Genomic DNA, 21,019 nt, shown 5'->3' with positions numbered 1-21,019 from the left:
TTTGAGGGTCGGATAACAGAAATCAGCAAGAAGCAGAACATAACTTTCTGGTTATTGTAACTCCCTCACAAACAGACACAGGACTTCAGGAGTAGCCTTGCTGGGTCTTTCTGCCCACATCGAACCATCAGCTGGCTGGATCCACAGCAGTCCTGCTAACAGCCGTGACATGTACTCACTGATGTCAAATGACATTTCCAAGCCTGCTCAGTCTAGGTCAAAAGGGTGTCCCTTGAATTCTCAATCTCATCAAGATGAAAAAGTTACTTTTTAAAAGAAAATTTTTTTTTAGACAGAGTCTCGCTAAGTTGCTAAGGTTGACCTCAAATGTGTAACCCTCCTGTCTTGGCCTCCTGTGTTGCTAGGACTATAAGCATACACCACTGTACCTGGTGTCTGTTTCGAAGGTCATGATCAAACGAAATAAAAATCTGGCAAACTTATGTTGTTTTCCAAAATTCTTTCTGAAAATATACTGACAAATACATATTTGAGTGATGTAAAAGATACTGGAAAAGCAATTTTTATTTATAAAAATTCAACCCTAGACTGGGAAGGAATAGTAAAAAAAGGCTCAGATCAAGTGCATTAGGGATGGGGGTGGCCCAGGAAGAGACTGGAAAGGGGAGTAGCCACATACCACACCCCGGTTGTTCTTCAGTTCACCATGACAACACAGGACTCTTGAGCTGTCAATCAAAGAGTCTTTCTGGCCTTCTTCCAAATAAAGAAGTCGTTCTTTATAATAACGGCATTCAGATTCCCCAGTCTTGATGTTGATTTCTGCCACAATTCCCTGAATGATGTTTATCTATGGAAACAAAGAGGAAAATAGATATAGGTTAAGTAAGCAAACCATCCACACAAAGAAGTTTTAGGGCCAGCCTAGAGATCACCAAGATAACACTTATGTCTAATTCTGAGATTCATTTATGCTGCTTTGTGAAAGGGGAAAAATGCTTTTAATATACTGTTATCTATACACACATATGCACACACATATACACAAACATTTATAAATGTGTACAGATACTTATATTACATATAAAACTAATAATATTGAGCCAGGCATGGTGGTGCACACCTGCAATTCCAACAACTCAGAGGCTAAAGTAGAGGATTTCAAGTTCAAGATCAGCCTGGGCAACTTAGCAAGACCCTGTCTAAATAAAAATTAAAAAGGACTGGGGATGAAGCTTGGTGGTATAGAGTGCCCTTGAGTTCAATCCCTAGTACTGCAAAAAAAAAAAAAAAAAAAAAAAAAAAAATCTAATATTGATGCATAATTTTATCTGAGAGGAAGAGATTCAAGGTCGTCTGATGTTTAAGACACCGTTAGTGAGCTCCACATTGCACATTTTAAAAAACATACTCATAATGTTGAAATTCAGGCATGTAAAAAACTGGATCAAGGGGAAAAAACAAAGCTGAATGTAGATGTCCAAAAAGAGGGACTGTCTCTGGGATTTAAAAGTTGGTTTCAAGGTCTCACTACATGTGCCAATCTAATGCCATAACTATAAATGCAAATTGAGTGTGAACAAATGGTTTGAATATATTTTTAATGAGAAAACATAAATGTTTTATAAAGAATGGAGAAAAAAAGAATGCAAAGACACTAGGAGTAATAAAGGGGACAGTTTGTACATATACACTTTTGCCCAAGTCTATAGCACATGTGAGAGAATTAGGGGTGAAGAAAATTCAAAGAGATGGTAGATGTGATATCAGTAAGAAAAAAAAAAAAAAAAGAAGGCAAAACAAAAGACTCTGAGCTGTAATCAGTGGGTACTTATTTTGATGTATTGTTATTCGATCACATCAATAACATATCTAAGTATTAGAAAATATGGAAAACAAAGGATGAGAAATTAGCAAAACAAAAATCAATGTTACCAATCAAAGGCAAAATAATGACTTCCTCAGAAGGGTCCTCTGTCCCCTAAGAGTGTAAAGACCAACAGTCCCACCTTTCTTATGGTAACTGAAGAAAACTTAACAGATGGAATACACTGACTAGCTTCTTCTAGGTCACATTTACTCAACAGAAAATATAATTTGGTCAAAAGCAAGGTCCTAACTTTTACACTGTTGGTGGGATTGTAAATTAGTACAACCACTATGGAAATCAGTATGGAGGTCCTCAAAAGAGTAGGCATGGAACCACCATATGATCCAGCTATACCATTCTTTGGTATTTATCCTGAGGGATTAAAGTTATCATACTATAGTGATATACCAATCCCCATGTTTATAGCGGCACAAGTCACAATAGCCAAACTATGGAACCAGCCTAATTGTCCATCAATGGATGAATGAATAAAGAAAATGTGATATATATACACAATGGAGTTTTATTCAGTCATCAAGAAAAATGAAATTGTCATTTGCAGAAAAATGGATGGAACTTGAGATCATTACATTAAGTGAAATAAGCCAAACTCAAAAGGTCAAAGGTCATATGTTTTCTCTCACATGTTGAAGCTAGAGAGAGAAAAGGAAAAGAAAGATGGGTGTACGCTCATGAAAAACAAAGGGAAATCAGTAGAAGAGAGGAACAGGTCTAGTGGGTAAGCAGGAAAGGAGGGAGGGGAGAAGTGTTGGGGAGTGATATTGGCCAAATCATATTGTTAGGTTGTGTGTATGTACAAATAAGTAACAACAAACCCCATCACCTATAATGCACTAATTTAAAAAATGTGGAGGAAAAAAAAAACAAGGTTCTAAAAGAGGTCTTTATTCAGTCATCAGCTACCAGGATCTGGTAATAAACCTGGTAATGAATTCCTTCTAGATTTGTTAAATGACTTTTTTCCTATGCTAGTTAAATGATACCTTCTGTCCAAAGCAATTGGGTAAAGACTACCACACAGTTTTAATGTTTGTATTTCATACATGTTTGGTAGATCTTACAGCTCTGAGTACGTCTGGTGATTATATCTAGAGGATAAATGAATAATCTGTACATTTTTGTAGCTATTATGGGATTCTAAAATGGTTTACATCTTTCTCTATTTCCCAAATTTTGGTGGTAGCATGACTGATTAAAAATACATACTTTTAAAAAATATACAGGGGGCTGGGGTTGTGGCTCAGTGGTAGAGCACTTGCCTAGCATGTGTGAGGCACTGGGTTTGATTCTCAGCACCACATATAAATAAATGAATAAAATAAAGATCTATCAACATCTAAAAATTAAAAAAAAAAAAAAAACAGGCTCCTTAGTGTCATATATAAAGCTTTTTGGCCTTTGATGTCAGCCTAATATTAAAGGTAAGCCCTCTAAAATTAATCTGAATTTTATTAACACAAAGTAAATAATAAACATCAGAGCTCTTTGGTATACTTTGTCTTTTGTTTCTTCCCTTCTTGGTTTTTCCTCTTGATACTCATTGTTACCTTTTTTTAAAATTTCTGGTACTGGGGATTGAACCCAGGGGCACTTAACCATTGAGTCATATTTCCAGTCCTTTTTTGAAAATATGTTCTTTAGAAACAGGGTTTTGCTAAGTTGCTAACACTAGCTTTGAACTTGTGATCCTCCTTCCTCAGCCTCTGGAGCTGCTAGGATTACATGTGTGTGCCAATGAGCCCAGCTCATTGTTACTTTTAAAACAAAACAAAATTACACAAAATACACTAAAGTCATGATTCATCTTTCAAATTAACTAATGTTTGTTGAGTACTGGTCCAGTGCTAGATTATATGCTTTCAAAGAAATGAGAGTGGGTTCCTGCCCTTGAAAAGCTTAAAACATGGGAGGCATCTGAGCAACTGTTTTATATATACCTTAACATTTTACCTTTCTTTGATTTCATATGTAGTGGAATCCATATTTTCCCCTTGTTTTTAAAGAAGTTACCATCACCGCCTGTAGTTTATCTTGTCAGTTTAACTATTATTAGGTATACCTGGCCAGCTGGAATGAATCAACACTTGAGTCAATTTTCTGAGTTTCCTTCAAGTATTCAGGAAATCAGAAAGAAGATGCATCACAGCCATAATGATGTGCTCATTTCCTAATTTAACCCAGGAACTAAATAGCTGGCATATCACATGAAGATTCATGAACTCAAATGCCATAGTAGTTCCTGAGGCAGCTATGACTACTTTCAAATTCTGCTTCTTTTTCTGGTACTGGAAAAAATACTGAGACAAAATAATGGAAACAGTGTTATAATTCCATACTCTATGTATGTATGTTTATAAAAGTAACTCGGTATCTGCTTTTGTTTATTAAAAATTAATGTTTTGTACTTTCATCCACCTGAACGTCATGACATCACAAGGATCTCTTCCTTTTTTTTTTTCTTTTTTCTTTTTGCAGTACTGAGGATTGAACCCAGGGGCTCTCTAGCACTGAGCTACATCCCCAGTCCTGCACTGGGACTTGAGGGAGATTTACTCTGCAGGATTTCAGGCAGTTATAAAGTTACATACAGTAGGTTGCCAGTAATAATCATGGTAATTGTATATTTAAATTAAATTTATTGTTGCATGTCCCATTGGGGATTAGTAAGGAAAGGTAATGAGAAATACAACAGGACAGGGATCGGGCCCACACATGCTGGAATCATCATCCTCAGAGTAGTATCGGAAAGCCCTGTCCATCTAGTCCCTTGTGTCACAATGTCATCTACTCATCAGCTCCTGACATGAGCCAAGAATAGCAGTCTTCATTGTGGCTGCATCAAAAGCAGGACTGTTCTTCTCATTGTGTTTTTCCCCCCGCCTTAAGGAAGACTAAAGATGGGAGGAAGGGATTAGTCTGCAGGATCATTTTCTGGCTGAAACAATCCTTAGAATTTAAGAGATTAAACAACCAATTCTCTGGAATATCTGAATATCCAAAGTTCTATTTTAAGAAGTTCCCTTTTGGGGGAAGTCTCTCTCACCCCTCAAAACACTATTGAGAAAATATGATAATGATGAGATAGTGTATGCACTGCATCTAGAGCAAGACCTTTCTTTAGATCTAATAAGCCCAAATGCAATCAACTCCCTTGGTGTGGAAACAATTTGCTCAGCACTTTGATTTTCCTTTTTGCATAGATGGGAAATTTATTCAGGGAACATGTAAGAAGAGCTACATAAGTTCTTACCATTGGTTTTATGTTTATCAAACATTCAGAATGCACCCACGAGTACAGGGCTAAATAATTCTGCTCATCTGGGGTAATGCTGCAAAGATTTTGTAAAGAAGACAAAAAATCTGTGCCTAAGTTGCATAAATGTACATTTAGAAGACTTGCTTTGTGGGCATTTTCAAATGCAGGTGTACCATGCTTCATGCACAAGTCCATCTGAATAATTAGGTGCAGATTCAACTTTTGAAAATGGCTTCACACTTCACAAGCTAGGGAAACTGGTAACTGGCCCATCCTTTCATACTGGAAACAATCATATTCTTATCTGTTTTTAAACTCAAGCTTTACCTCATTAAAAAAATAGTGTTCTTATGCTGCATATTAAAAAGAAATCTTTATAGTGAAACTCTGAACAGCCTCGTGTGCTTCACCAAAGTAATTATTTAGAGTAGCTGGAGCTCCCTGTTGTTTCTATTTGGGCAGACCACACACTTGCTGGGATGAAATATGGAGGGGAGACAACACGATCAGACACTTCCAAGTATAATAAAAACAGACATGATGAAATGAGATAGGCTTATCCCCAGGGCCTGCATCCCTATCCATGCTGGACTGGGTGGCTGGTCTGCGTGTTGGGTCTGCCAGATATACTGAACACCTCATGAATCAGGAAAGTCTTTTCCTCATTCTTCTCTATTCCACGTGGAGGCACTCAGCCCAGTTTTGCATCCACAAAGCCTTGCCACAAAGCCCATCTGGTGACCAAACAGCTCTCTGTAATTTCAAAGGCAACACAGGCTCAAAGAAGTGGCCACCTTTCTGCACTGATGTACAGGATCATAAACAAGCAGAAAGGCAGAGGACGTGGAGTCTACGTTGACAGAGTTTGAATATCAACCTGATCACTAGCTGGCTCTGGACTAGGGCAAGCTATTTAACTACTCTAAGCCTCATCTAGAAAATGATCCTAATAAGAAAGCTATCTCAGGGGTTGTGGTTCAGGGGTAGAGCACTTGCCTAGCATGTGTGAGGCACTGGGTTAGATCCTCAGCACCACATAAAAAATAGATAAATAAAATAATGTATTGCGCCCATCTACAATTAAAAATATTTTTTAAAAAAGAAAGCTATCTCATAGGTTGTTAGGAGTGTTAAAGAAATACACCATCTATAAGAAATTATATAAAGTTGATTTACTAGGTACTTGATAAATGACAGGAATTATTATTGTTGGTGTTGTTAGTACTATTTATTATCATTAAGTTGCTCTCTGGGAGGAGACAGTTTGCTCAGCAGGTTCAAGACTTCTGATTTTCAAATCACCTCTGCATATCCTCCTATTATTGTGCCAGATTAAATCAGGGAAGGAGCCCTTTGAATACATCCATTAGCCTTCACCTCCCACCTCAAATCAGGTTTTCACAACTTCACACCTGCACCACTGTGGCATCAGCCCCATTGGCTTCTCTGGCCCTAATCTCTTCCTCCTCAATTCACTGTTCTACAGAGAGTAATGTGTCCAAGGTTCCATAGCTTGTAAGTAATGGAGATGAGATCTGAACCCTGAATTCCAGCTATTTAGGAAACAGAATAAACCTTCAATTGATTGTACAACACGGGAAAATTTCTCAAATTTAAATAATCTAAAACCTTCTATAACCAGATTGGAGCCCACATCCTACACCTCACCTTCTGCTGCTTCCTCAGAGCATCCTCAAACCCAGGTAGACTGATTCCTGGTTTTCCCCAGGTGTGACCTGGCCTCACACCTGTGCTCAGGCCACTCTCCCCGCAGCCAGCCATCTGTTTCACCCTGCTGGGCAGAGTCAGAACCCAGTCTTCCAAATAGAATGCTCATAGTTTACAACATTCTAATGATTTGGACCTCATTTTTCCTTGTCTTTCTTGTGGCTAGGGAAAAAAAATCTATATTTGCCATGTTGCCCAGCTCATACTTAATAAACATTTGCTGGAGGTTTGACTAGTTACCCCACTGCAGTTGGGGCTGAGGGGAGCTAGATGTTCAATGGGAAGTTGCCTTTACAAATGGGCTTTGGGTCTAAGCTAAAATAAAACTAAATAAAGTTATTTACTTAAAATCTCCACAAAGATCTTAATCCTTACAGCTGGCAATTATACCACCACCTTAGAGCCACCTAAACAAAACTGAGAAATTTTATAACCAAAAGGAACTTAAAGTGTTTCATGTAACACTGTGTCTTACAGATCAGGAAACTGCTCAGAGAGAGGAAAAGTGACCATCAATATAAGAACTAGGTCTAGATATCAAGATTTCTAGGTCCCATGTGCACAGGAACCCAAACCCTAGGGAAAAGAAAAGGAAACAGGCACACTTACAGCTTCTTCCAAGTGCTGCTGATCTGGGTTATCATTTGGTGTGTGCCTCAAGATTTCTCGAAGAAGCAGAGGGTATTTCACCAAACGGCTTCTTGGAATATCAAGGAAATTCCAGAGATCTAGTTTGCGGCTAAATGGGGACTCTAAACATCGCTGAAGGAAATCCTGGACTCGGTGATCCTGTTTTTTATGATCCAGCAGAGCTTTGGCGGCCACTTGATTGCTGCAGTAGCTGTCATAGGAGCTGAGACAAGGCAGCTAAGGAGAAAACAGAAAAAGATTGGCGTGTCAACATCCTTGAGATCTGAAGTCACAAATCATCATTCATTGGGATGGGATGAACACTGAACTGGGCTCTAGGCCTGGCCAACATTTCTTTATCTGCATGGCTGGAGGAAACCAGTGGAATCTTCAAACTGGCATGTAATGAACAGGTTCCCTAGGCTCTGCTTGCTTTCACAAAGTACTTTTATTAGTTGTAGGTTTACTTTCTTGATTGAAAGACTTCTATCTTAATTTATCTGCACTTCCTGCCAATCTAAGCTAAGGACAAAAGAACCAGACTTCTTGCATATGTATATGGTTCAGAATTTTTCCTAACCCTTTTAAAAGTATCCAGTATGTTTCGTGCATGGTGAGAGATATGGGTTTAGTTTCATTCTGTTGCATATGGATTTCCAATTCTCCCAGCACCATTTGTTGAAGAGGCTATCTTTTCTCCATTGCATATTTTTGGCCCCTTTATCTAGTATGAGAAAATTGTATTTATTTGGGTTTGTGTCCGTGTCCTCTATTCTGTACCATTGATCTACCTTTCTATTTTGGTACCAATACCATGCTGTTTTTGTTACTATTGCTTTGTAGTAGAGTTGAAGATCTGGTATTGCAATACCCCCTGTTTCACTCTTCCTGCTAAGGATTGCTTTAGCTATTCTGGGTTTCTTATTCTTCCAGATGAATTTCATAATTGCTTGCTCTATTTCTGTAAGGTACACAATTGGGATTTTAATTGGAATTGCATTGAATTTGTATAGCACTTTAGGTAGTATGGCCATTTTGACAATATTAATTCTTCCTATCCAAGAACATGGAAGATCTTTCCATCTTCTAAGGTGTTCTTTAATTCCTTTCTTTAGTGTTGTATAGTTCTCATTGTAGAGGTCTTTCACCTCTTTTGTGAGATTGATTCCCAAGTATTTTATTTTTTTCGAGGCTATTGTGAATGGGGTAGTTTTCCTAATTTCTCTTTCTGAAGATTCATCACTTATGTATAAAAATGCGAAACTAAACTCAAAATGGATTAAGGACCTCGGAATCAGACCAGACACCCTGCAGATTATAGAAGAAAAAGTAGGTCCAAATCTTCACCTTGTTGGTCTAGGACCAGACTTCCTTAACAGGACTCCCATAGCACAAGAAATAAAAGCTAGAATCAACCACTGGGATAGATTCAAACTAAAAAGCTTTCTCTCAGCAAAGGAAACTATCAGCAATGCGAAGAAAGAGCCTACAGAGTGGGAGAATATCTTTGCCAATCATACTTCAGATAGAGCACTAATCTCCAGAATCTATAAAGAACTCAAAAAACTCTACTCCAAGAATTCAAATAGTCCAGTCAACAAATGGGCTAAGGAAATGAATAGACACTTCACAGAAGAAGATCTACAAGCAATCAACAAACATATGGAAAAATGTTCAACATCTCTAGTAATAAGAGAAATGCAAATCAAAACCACCCTAAGATTCCATCTCACCCCAATTAGAATGGCGATTATCAAGAATACGAGCAACAACAGGTGTTGGCGAGGATGTGGGGAGAAAGGTACACTCATACACTGCTGGTGGGGCTGCAAATTAGTGCAGCCACTATGGAAAGCAGTGTGGAGATTCCTTAGAAAACTTGGAATGGAACCACCATTTGACCCAGCTATCCCACTCCTTGGCCTATACCCAAAGGACTTAAAATCTGCATACTACAGAAATACAGCCACATCAATGTTCATAGCTGCTCAATTCACAATAGCCAGACTGTGGAACCAACCTAGATGCCCTTCAATTGATGAGTGGATAAAGAAACTGTGGTATATATATACAATGGAATATTACTCAGCCATAAAGAATGATAAAATTATGACATTTGCAGGCAAATGGATGAAATTGGAGAATATCATGCTAAGTGAGATAGGCCGATCTCAAAAAGCCAAAGGACGAATGATATCGCTGATAAGTGGAGGATGACACATAATGGGGGGGAGGGAAGGGTTAGTGTTAGGGTTAGGGAGGGGGGCAAGTATGGAGGAAGGAACTACTGTATAGAGGGTAAAGAGGGGTGGGAGGGGTGGGGGGAAGGGAAAAAATAACAGAATGAATCAAACAACATTGCTCTATGTAAATTTATGATTACACAAATGGTATGCCTTTACGCCATGTACAAACAGAGAAACAACATGTATCCCATTTGTTTACAATAAAAAAAAAAAAAAAAAAAAGTATCCAGTATGTCAAAAGTCACCTTGTAAAGATATCTTCAAAAGCTATTCATAAGAAACCCATGAGGAAGACTTACCAGCACACACAAAAAGCAAGGGGTCAGTATAGACCTTTGTGTGGCATTACACAGCCCTTTTTGTGTGGCTTGTTGATTACCTGATTCTAAGGCAGTACAATTATAAAGGCCTTAAGAAGTTAACACAAAGGTATGATTAGTTAAAAAGAAAAAATCAAAAAACAACAGGTTAGGGAAGCATTTATAAAAATCTCTTAAATTAGTTCTGACAGGCCAGCAAAGATTTTTGGCTATACCTTATGGTTCACATCACAACCCAAGCAAGGAACAATGTAAGCTTAAAGACTTTAGAACATTTTAAGTTCACTGCCTTCATTCCAGCAAAACACTCATCTCTCTGACATGTCCTATCAATCACATTGTGCAAAGATCATATCAGAGACTCAAGGAAGAGCTTCTCATCCTTTTTTTTTTAATTCCTCCCCCCCCCCCCCTTTTTTTTTTTTGGTGCTGGGGATCAAACCCAGGGCCTTGTGCTTGCATTTTAATGCAAAGCTACCAACCTCCACAAAGTTTCTAGAGACAATAAAATGCCACCAGTGGCCTTATAGCACTTCTCATTCATTTGCACTAGGAAGTTACATTTACCATGACACCTCTGTAGAGGATTCAATTAGAGCCTGACAAGAGGGTGTCTTTCATTTCTGCATCCTTAGTACTCTGCATTGTGCCTCCTATATAGCCCACAGTCAAAGTTTGTGTTCTGGGTAAACAAATAAATGAATGTTTATTTGTAATAATGGATTATGAGATTAGGCGATATTTGATGGTTTGAGAACAATGTTTAAAAATAAAGTGCAGTGGCATCTGAATATTTAAATATTCTGATACTTTTATACCTCGTATCCAAATTATTTTCTCATTAACCAAAACCAAAACAAAGTTACCAGGGAAGTAGTATTTAAAAGATTCACTACTGAACTTAACAATCCTTGGAAATGTTCACCTTCTTTCCATGTTATTAAAAACAGAACAAAATTTCAAAACAAAACAAAACCCGTCTATTGTGTTAAAAAGAGCTGAAGAAATTCCTTCCTCAACCTTATATTTGAGAGTAATGATAACTGGTACACACACATCCATGAACACATACACCCCCACACACATACCAGATGTGGTACCTGTAATTTAGATTTTAAGAGTTAATTAAAAAGCACCTCAGGCCCTCTTAATTTCATTTCCACTTCCTCGCCTTTTAAAATACCTGGAAATGACCAATGTTTTGATTATGGAGAAACAAATCAGCAGTAACCATCGGATGTAAATTAGTGAGGAAACCCAGCTGCACTGCTGCTCACTATCCAATGGGCCATTACTCTCTCAGATCCTGACACCTGCTACCATGGCAACAAAATTAAGCCCTGTTTCTGTGTTCACACCTGACGGTGTGCTCATTTCCTGGCCCTGACCTGAAAGGCTACCATGCTCTGCTACCGGTTAGAAAAGGCCACAAGTGATAGGAGAAGAAGAACGCACACATCTTGGTTTCCAAATAAAAATAAATATACTTATTTAAAATATGAGAGGCGAAAATTCAGCGGTGATGAGGGAAGACTCTGGAAACAAGGAGAATCAGGTTCGAAGCTCAACTTGGCCAACCGCTTATGAATGACTCCTCTGAGCCTCCGTTTCTCCACTTAAAATACATATACTAACATTTTCCTTTCCCTTAGCAAAATGAGAACTATAACGTGTATCATGGAGTTTGGTCCTTGGTTAAGAATCAGTAAGTACTAGCTACTAAAAAAAAATTTTTTTTTTTGGTACCAGGGATTGAAACTCAGGGGTACTCAGTCACTAAGCTACATCCCCAGCCCTATTTTGCATTTTATTTAGAGGTAGGTTCTCACTGAGTTGCTGAGGGCCTTGCTCAGTTGCTGAGCCTGGCTTTGAACTTGTGATCCTCCTACCTCAGCTTCCAGAGCCACTGGGATTACAGGCGTGTGCCTCTGTACCCGGCCTAGCTATTAATTTTTGTCCCTAGGATACTTTATTCAAGAAACTGTGGTTTAAAGAAGCAGAGCTACTTGCTTAGCTGAAGTCTGAAGCCTGTTTTTGACTACTTTCCCCTGCAAAGCTCTGAACTATATATTTAACATCTCTTAAAATAGACTATCAAAAATGTATAAGGAGGGGAAAAAATAATCTATGAGGGAAACTGACTCTTGTGCTCTCTCTCTCTCTCTCCCTCTCTTTTTAAAGAAATTCTTCTTCCCTAACATTGTAAAAAGTGATAGAACAAATCTTTTTTTTTTGCTTCCATGTGCACTTTCTTTTTGGAATTAAAATTTAATCAGAACCCAAATTAACATGAGGATTGGCTGCCTTGGAGGGAGAGCTTATGAATTATTTTATTACTTAGATAAGTCACTCGGGAAGTTGATTCTTTGTGATAGGGAAGGCTTGATCCAACAGGGCGACCTGATGGGGTGGGGGACACAGATCCTCAGTAACCAGGGTGGTTCCCTGAAAAAAAGCAACCACTCTGTTTAAGGTCTTCAAAGTAAAAGTAATTGATTCATCTTAAGGTCAAAAGGACTGGTCAATGCTGCCCCACTTGGGTAGCTCACTTGTTTAAAAGACTTTTTCATGTTTTTTCTTTGGGGGAGAAATAAATCAATTTTTCATGGGTCGAATGGGCTCTGACTTTTCTCATTCAAACTCCACCAAGATGTTTATTTTGTTCTGTTAAAAAGACCAGAGCTCAAACAGATGTACCCCTTGGTTTACAGTTCCCACTCGCACGGACACATCTGCAGTTAAAAGAGGGAAAACATTTAACAGCTCGCTGGGCCTGATAAATAAGGCCATTTCTCATGAAGTCTGGTAACAACGGGCCAGTTGTTTAACTTTAGGCTGTTCTTCAAGCTGCAAGTCTCCTGGCCTGAAGGGTCCACATAGCAATGGACCAGCATGGTCACTCTTCTCTGTCTTTGGGTCTGTACAGAAAAGGACCACAAAAACTGCCCCTAGATCAAACCAATTTCCTACCAAAAGTGACAAAGGTTTATTTCAGAAATAAAGTTAATAAGGAGGCAAATTCCTACAATTTTGCTTCTGGCACAAATTCACAATTTGCACAAGATGTTTAGGGCAACCATGTAGTTTTATATTGCTGTCACGTCAAACACAAAGCAGTCATCCTGCTAATTCTAGAGTGTGGCCTTCCTGCCCACTTCTTTCCCCATCAAAGCAGTTAGCAGACTACGGAAATTTAAGAAATACTGAAACAGACCCTCTCTTCTCATTACACTTTCTGTGACTCCAGTTGGCTGGCTCTCTTTGGAAGAATTTTTTTTGTGGGCTAAAAGAAGTTAAAACATCTACCATAGCTCATCATAAAAGGAAAGTTGAAAGTATAAGATGAACAATCTCTCCTGAAATATTAATGCTCATTTTTCTAAATTATTCATCTTAGAACATTACTTGTCTTTCAGATACCCTTGGGATATTTCAGCCTCGGAGCTAAAACTGACTTCTGAACTAAAACTCGCTAAGTCATGAATCCTCAAAGATTCTGGATCAAGGCAGTAATGTACTAGAAGTGCTAATAATTATAAGAGTAATTGGTCTGGATGCCATATTATCTAGTTTTGTTTCATTAATGTGAAACTAATAGTTTCATGCGTACCTGTACTTATTTTAATGCCACATTATCTTAAATGTAGTAAATGTGTAGTAAGAATTGCTATCTTTAAAAAGATAAGTCCTAAATAAAATTACAAATTTTATCAGGAATTTGCTTTTTATTTTTCTGATGTAAAACCAATATTTGCCAATAAGAAAAGTCTAGGTAAAATGAAACTCCATCTTAATTATGGAAATCTTGCCTTGCATGTGTAAGGCCATAGCATGACACCGCCCTCATCCACCAAAAAAAAAGAAGGAACTCTGTCTTCAAAAGTCCACAGTACTTTTCTTACCCAGCCCACGAGGATGGGACCAACATGTTCTGTCGAGCCATCAGGCTTCCGAACATCCCGCAGCTGACTAAGGAGCTCTGGCAAAAGATAAACAGAATGCTTATTGCATTAGGCATTCAAATATGAACAGGGCTGAAAGCAGGTTCTGGGTTATTCATATTATTACACAATCACTGACTTGTTATAAGACAAGTCAATTAAGCTACAAGTCATGTCTCATCCTGGGAACAAAACCATACCTTCGTGTAGAGGAATTAGAGAGTCCAGTGTTCCAAAAATTTGGTTCAACTCCTGTTCTGTCATGATGGAGAGTTTCAGCATGGGGTCATGATAGGCCTGCACCAAGAAGGACAAGAGATAGATACAAACATTTAAAATCAGAGGAACCAGGATCTGAGAGGTGCTATATGATAAAAAAATGAAATTTAAAAAAATGGCTCTCCCAGCAACTTCTGCCATAATGCTTCAGAAACAGCAGAAGGTGTGGCTGGAGGAGGAGAATCCAGGACTGCCTTGAACCTTTTGTGGTTGCTGATAAACCAAAGCAGATTTTTCCAAAGCCTTTTTATTCTAGTATATCATATATCTAGGAAGGAGCATAAATCCTTGGTATAGATTTGGTTATTATAATGTTTTCAAAATCACTAAGATCCTACAGCTTGAAAAATTTCTACTTTATTCCAAATTTATCCCACTCTTTTGCAAATCAGTACATACTTAAAAGAAAGAAAGAAAGAGAAAATGATTGGCACTACCTTTTTTTTTTTTTTTTTTTTTTTTTTTTTTTTTTTGTACTAGGGATTGAGTCCAAGGATGCTTTACCACTGAGCTACATTCTCAGCCCTTTTTATTATTCATTTTAGGACAGGATCTCACTAAGTGCTTAGGGCCTCACTAAGTTGCTGAGGTTGGCCTTCTGCCTCAGCCTCCTGAGTCACTGGGATTACAGGTGTGTACCACTATGCCCAGTTGGAAAGATCTTTTTTTTGTGTGGAAAATTAAATACATGTTTAAAAATCTATTCAAGATTAACAACAGGAGAGATGTTACAGGAGAGAAAAGAAGATCAAGTTGTAAGTGCTCTAGACAGTCAAAAGATTAAAGGTGTAGTGGCCAACGAAAGTTTTGAAGGTAAGTCACTTGGCACAGAGAAGGAGGCAATAAATGTTATAGAAGAAAGAATCAAGATTTGTGGTGGTTCCTGGAAGATACGTAGACAAGGCTGAAAGGAAAAGAAGTGTTGCCAGGAAGGCAGGACCTCTGTGAGGTACGGGATGGCCCTGAAACAACTGAATATGCTAGCATCTGGGAGAACTCGATCCAGGGAAGGAGAGCTGAATAGAAGCAGCACAGTGTCTCCCAGAGTTAAGAGCCTTCTTGGTCCTCTGTGATATCCTTCCCCTCCTCCAACCCCGACTGAAAATCAGTTTCTTGACTGTGTCCAAGTAAAGCTTGGATGGCCATCTCAGGAATGCTGGAGGTAGGGTTCATATTAGCAGAAAGTTACACCAAGGACCTTTCAAAGAAGGGAAGCATCCTTCCAGCCCAGTGATGCTTTGAGGATGTGACGAATATCAGATGGAGTCTGGATTTAGCTTCCAAGCTATGGGAGTGGATGGGGTGGGATGGTCCGGTGTTGCTGGAATGGAAAAGTTTTTGAAGGAAGGTTCAGTGCCAAGAATGTACATTCTACTCATTGTCAAGAATGTACATTCTACAAGGCAGGGGTATCCCCGCCCACCCACGATATTGATTAAAAAATTTCTGGCTAGAGTGTGGCTCAGTGGTAGAGTGCTTGCAGAAGGTCCTGGATTCAATTCCCAGCACTTAATCAACAAAGCGAAACAAACTAACACCCCAAACCAGTTTCCATATAAAAGACCCTAACTTACAATAGTGATGCAATTGCCTCATTTCAGTGCTTTACCCACTTTTGAGATTCAAATGTACCTCCCCTACCCCGCTGTACTGGTGATTGAACCCAGTGGTGCTTTACCATTGCTCTACATTTCCAGTCCTTTTTATTTTCATTTTAAGACAGGGTCTCACTAAGTTACCCACGATGGCCTCAAACTTGCGATCCTGCTTCAGCCTTAGCATCCTGAGTCACTGGGATAACAGGCATGAGCCACAGTGCCCAGCTTCAAATGCCTTTATTTCGAAGTATAGTTCCTGTTTCAGACATTCATTCTCTCCCGTGGACAAAGAGTCCCTGCATTTGAGACTTCTAGGACAGCCATTCATGGACACTTCGTGATTTAAACTGATATATTCTTGAGGTGCACTAGAGACATGAAAAGGTGAACTCCTACACATGCCAGGTGCAGAAAGCTATTCTGCCTTTTGCTTTGAACCATTTCCACCACTGCTTGGTTTGTGGTCACAAGTTCTTCTCCATTTCTGATGACCTGTCTTAGTCATAAAGAAGGTGCTTATAAAGTATCATCTGAGGATCATGAAATTACTCAGAGGGAAAAAATATGAGGTGACTCAAATGACTGTTGGATTTTAGTTTACCTTTTTTGCTAATTTCAAGTCCTCTATCAGGTCTTCTTCTCCTTGAGAAAGTTCAAAGATTGCCTGTAAGAAAGATGAAATACATTTAATGAATCTCCCTTCCTTTATGGGACCAAATTCAAACAGTGCCAGTTCTAGCACTCAAAACTCCAAATCTACTTTAAATGCTTTACTTAAAAAGGATGTTCTTTGGCTGGGATTGTAGTTCAGTAGTAAGAGCACTTGCCTCAACACCACATATAAATAAAAAAACAAAATAAAGATCTATAGACAACTAAAAGAAAAAAAAAGGATTCTCAAAAAGTTAACTCAATCTGCAGAAAATGCATGTGGTAGCTAAAACCTGCAAAGAATAGATATTGCAATATTTCTGCATAATGGGCTTCTCTGTGGGAGAAAGGGTTGCTACAAATTTCCAATTCAACAGTCATCTTCCATGTTTCATTTGGAGCCATAGATTCTGCATCTTTGTTATGAGTATTAATTGTAAGAAAGGATTCAGGGGCTGAGGTTGTGGCTCAGTGGTAGAGCACTTGCCTAGCATGTGTGAGGCACTGGGTTCGCTTCTCAGCACTGCATATAAATAAATGAATAGAACAAAGGTCCATCAACAACTAAAAAAGGAGAAAAAAGAAAAAAAGAAAAAGGATTCAGGATCTATTCTCAGTAATGGACCTGGCTATATTTTTGATACGGCCTTCACAGTTTATCTACTCAAAAGAAGATGAATCTTAGTAGAATGCTTTATTCCTGTCACCCATTTGTCAGATGAGTACAGGGGCACATGCTTGTAATCTCAGCAACTCTGGAGAATTGCAAGTTCAAGGCCACCCTTGGCAACTTAGTGAGATCCTGCCTCAACAATAAAATAAAAAGGGCTGGGGATGTAGCTCAGTGGTAGAGCACCCCAGGTTCAAACCCCATTACAAAAAAAAAACAAAAACAAACAAAAAAAAAACCTATCCTTCTCTTAGCTTCTAGTTTTCTTGAGATTGGGATCATGCAGAATACAACACTTCATCACTCTAAATAAAAACTGGTGAAGTCAGTTCATTCTAAAGTGCTTCTCAGCTCCACCAGGTACAATAAATAAAATTACAGGAGCAGGCTGTGTGCAAGAGTGTGTAAATGGGTTATTTCTAATTTGGCTCTATTAAGCCATCATGATTTAGAGAGCTATGACGCACAGAACATTCACATCTGAGGATCTAAATCCTTGGCAAACATTATGTTATTAAAGGGCAAGTCTGGGACAACAGTTCAGGGACTACTGCATTTTTTATTTTTCCAGAGCGGAGGGAAGGAGTGAATAGGCTTTAGGCCTTGCCTGCACCATGGGATTGGGGTTTTGGAGGGCAGGCAGTGAATATGGAGGCAGGACACTGGACCCAAGAGGAGTGTGCACCAACCCCTCTGAGGTACAGAAAATCCCATGGGTTTTTCTTCTATTTCATTAACCTTTTTATTTAAAAATACTTATAGATTCACATGAAAAGTTACAAAAAATAGGCCAGGCAAGGTGGCATGGCCTGTAATCCCAGTGACTTGGGAGGCTGAGGCAGGAGGGTTGCAAGTATCAGGCTAGCCTCAGCAACTTAGCAAGCCTCTAGCTCAAAATAAAATAAAAAGTGCTTGGGGTATAGCTCAGTGGTAGAGTGTCCCCAGATTTAATCCCCAGTATCACATACACCCACATCCTTCCCCCCAAAAAAGAAAACGGAAAAAAAGTGACAAACAGTTGAGAGATCCTGTGCTGTGCACCCATCACCCAGCTGCATCTAATGGTGGTATATAACTATAATGTGTCATCAAAACTAGGAAAATGATTGGATCAAAATAACTTATTAGCCTTTATGTGGATCTTCCTCAGATTTCTTTGTCCATCCATTCTACTAGAGTTCACTTAGACAGACTGGCCAAATGTGGCCTCTAAGAGAGGGAAACCATGGACCTTCACACTAGGAAACACATCACTGGATTTGGGATAGGAAAGGACCCAAGTTCAAATCCTGACTCTATAATACACTAGGTGGTGACCTTGTGCTCACCATGCCTTAATAATGTCCTCATCCATGATCCATCCTTCTTTTCTTCCCTTCCTTCCTTTTTCTCAGTACAGGATTGTACAAATTATACATGTAACTTACTAACTCTTGGGAAAATATAGAGAAGCATAAAGAAGAAAAACTTTAAATAATCCATATTAGCATCTTGTTAACTCTTGAGAACGTAGGAATAACAAATTCAGTTTCTCCCATACTCCCACAACACAGATCACTTCTGACATCCAGTGTGCTCACATACTGAGCAAGCCATCAATTCTGCAGGGGACACCAGTTGGGTGTCCTCTAATTCACTTTTGACACTACATACATGGGGACAGCATCAGATCCCACAAGTAGAGAGCTCAGTCCCCAAGACTGCACCCCTTTTCAGATGCCAATCAAAAACCCAGGTTGTTTTACCTGTGCTTCTGACCAATCTCCTATAACTCAGGGTTCCCATTACCCTCTCCTCCAGTTTGATTAGTTTGCTAGAGGGGCTCACCAGACTCAGGGAAGCACTTAGGTTTACTAGTTTATTTTACAGGATATCAATAAATACCAGATGAAGAGATGAATATGCTGAGGTAGGAAGGGTGTGGAGCTTCCATGCCTTATCCAGGAGCACCACCCTCTAAGAACCTCCACATGTTCAGCAATCTGGAAGATTTCCAAACCTCGTTCTTTTTTTTTTTTTTTTTTTTAATGGAAGCTTCATTACATAGGCATGATTCACTAAATCACTGGCTATTAGTTATCAACTTAACCTTCAACTCCTTTTCCTTCCCCAGAGGTTAGACTTTCAGTTCCACCCCTCTAGTCCTGCCTTGGCCTCACTGGTGACCAGCCTCCATCTGGACTCTACCAAGGGTTGATGGCCATTAGTCAATTCATCAACATACAAAATACCACTCTGAAGATATGAGTTGTATGCCAGGAAATGAGGACAACGACCAAATACATATTTTACAATATCACATTAACTACTGTTAAAATTTTGTGATATTTCTTCACAGGACTTTCTTCAGTGCATGTATTATTTTCAAAGGTTTTATTTATTAATTGTTGACTAGGTAATATATTTACATGGTACAGAATTCATTTAGTGCACAAATGGGCACATGGTAAAAACGTTCCTTCTCACTTTCTTCCAGCCACCCCAGGAGGCAACATTGTTGCCAGTTCCTTGGGTATCCTTCCAGAAATATTTTATGGTTCTACAAGTAAATATATAAATGCACTATTTTTCTTTCTATTTTTTTTTTTTTTTTTTGTGATACTAGGGATTGAACCCAGGGGCCTTGTGCTTGCAAGGCAAGCACTCTACCAACTGTATTCGTATTTCTGTATTCATATATGTGGTAGCATAGTCTACATCCTATTTTGTTCCCTGCCTTATCTACTTAGCCAAACATACATATCATCACTTCTTCATGTGTCTCTGCAGCTACACAGTATTTCATATATTTAGACTAGTTGTTAGTAATAACTGTTTAGGCTTCTTTTAAATTAGTACAATTATAAATACTACTGTAACAAGAAATCCTGCACATATATCTTTTCACCTATATACAAGCAGGTCTGGCAGATGAATTCCTAGAAAGGAATTGCTTAGTCAAAGAACCAGACAATTTTCAAGTTCTCCTTTTTACAACATCAAGTTCTCCACAAAAAATAGAAACCGCAGGGATCTCACTAGAAGATAGGTAATGCAGAGTGCTTAGCATAGCCTATCATATGACAAACCTGCTATAAAGTATAATGTCATCACAGCCAATTAGGGCTAATGATACAGAAAGCTTACAGGGAATGGAACTAACTGTACTGCACTGGAAAGAAGTTTTCTGCAAAGCTGAATCAAAGTTCTATAATCTGAATTTTTAAATTTTAAATTTTATTTTATTGCATTGCTGGGGATTGAACTCTAGTCCTCATGCATGCTAAGTGGCCTATCACTGAGCTATACTCCCAGTCCTATAAACTGAATATTTTAAAATATTGTAGAGGCTATCAAAATATAATTAAAAGGATTATTTTTATGAACTACAGAATCTTAAACAGGCACTTGGTTTTAACATCCTATAAGCTCCAGATTTTCACTTCAGTTTCTTTTTAAAGTGGGGGCCACACTCACCCAGTTGAATAGTGGGGTTTCTCAGTTCCTTCCACCTGGTTTGGACACTGAGGTGCAGACTCTGTGGGATGCTCCCCTGCAAGGCACCTCCCTGCAGACACAGGAACCTACCTCCTGCCGCTTGATTTCCTTGGATGTAAGCATTTGATTGACGCACACATCGAAGGTCTCGCTCCACAGCTTGCTGTCTCTCCGCTTGGTGCTTGAGGAGGAAGCATTTCTGGACCAGGGTCGGGGGGCGAGGATGTCGGGACGGCTCTCGCTGCGGAAGCTAATGGAACGCTAAACAATAAGAACAAGCCAGCACGGGGTCAGCAGTAGAACTAGGTGGATCCTTTGAGTAGCTTCCTGTTGCTGACGGAACATAAATCATATATTTGCAAGAAACAGAG

General features: G+C 38.9%; 1 protein-coding gene across 9 annotated transcripts in view; it reads right to left on the bottom strand.

Moving 5' to 3' along the window:
• The window catches only part of ARHGEF3 (Rho guanine nucleotide exchange factor 3), a 303,446-nt gene that overhangs the window by 6,749 nt on the left and 275,678 nt on the right, over positions 1 to 21,019 (bottom strand). For all 9 annotated transcript variants that reach the window (XM_079116472.1, XM_079116474.1, XM_079116476.1 and 6 more), the window contains 6 exons: positions 20,739 to 20,909; positions 16,452 to 16,514; positions 14,174 to 14,270; positions 13,935 to 14,011; positions 7,446 to 7,703; positions 641 to 811 (listed from right to left, as the gene is read on the bottom strand). In XM_079116472.1, the coding sequence (XP_078972598.1) occupies positions 641 to 811; positions 7,446 to 7,703; positions 13,935 to 14,011; positions 14,174 to 14,270; positions 16,452 to 16,514; positions 20,739 to 20,909 (837 nt within the window). The remainder of the gene's footprint in view (positions 1 to 640; positions 812 to 7,445; positions 7,704 to 13,934; positions 14,012 to 14,173; positions 14,271 to 16,451; positions 16,515 to 20,738; positions 20,910 to 21,019) is intronic.

This window comes from Sciurus vulgaris, assembly GCF_902686455.1.
Source record: "Sciurus vulgaris genome assembly, chromosome: 16".
Classification (NCBI taxonomy): Eukaryota; Metazoa; Chordata; class Mammalia; order Rodentia; family Sciuridae; genus Sciurus; species Sciurus vulgaris.
The sequence above is the reverse complement of the archived record's forward strand: the minus strand, read 5'-3'. Positions and strand labels throughout refer to the sequence as shown.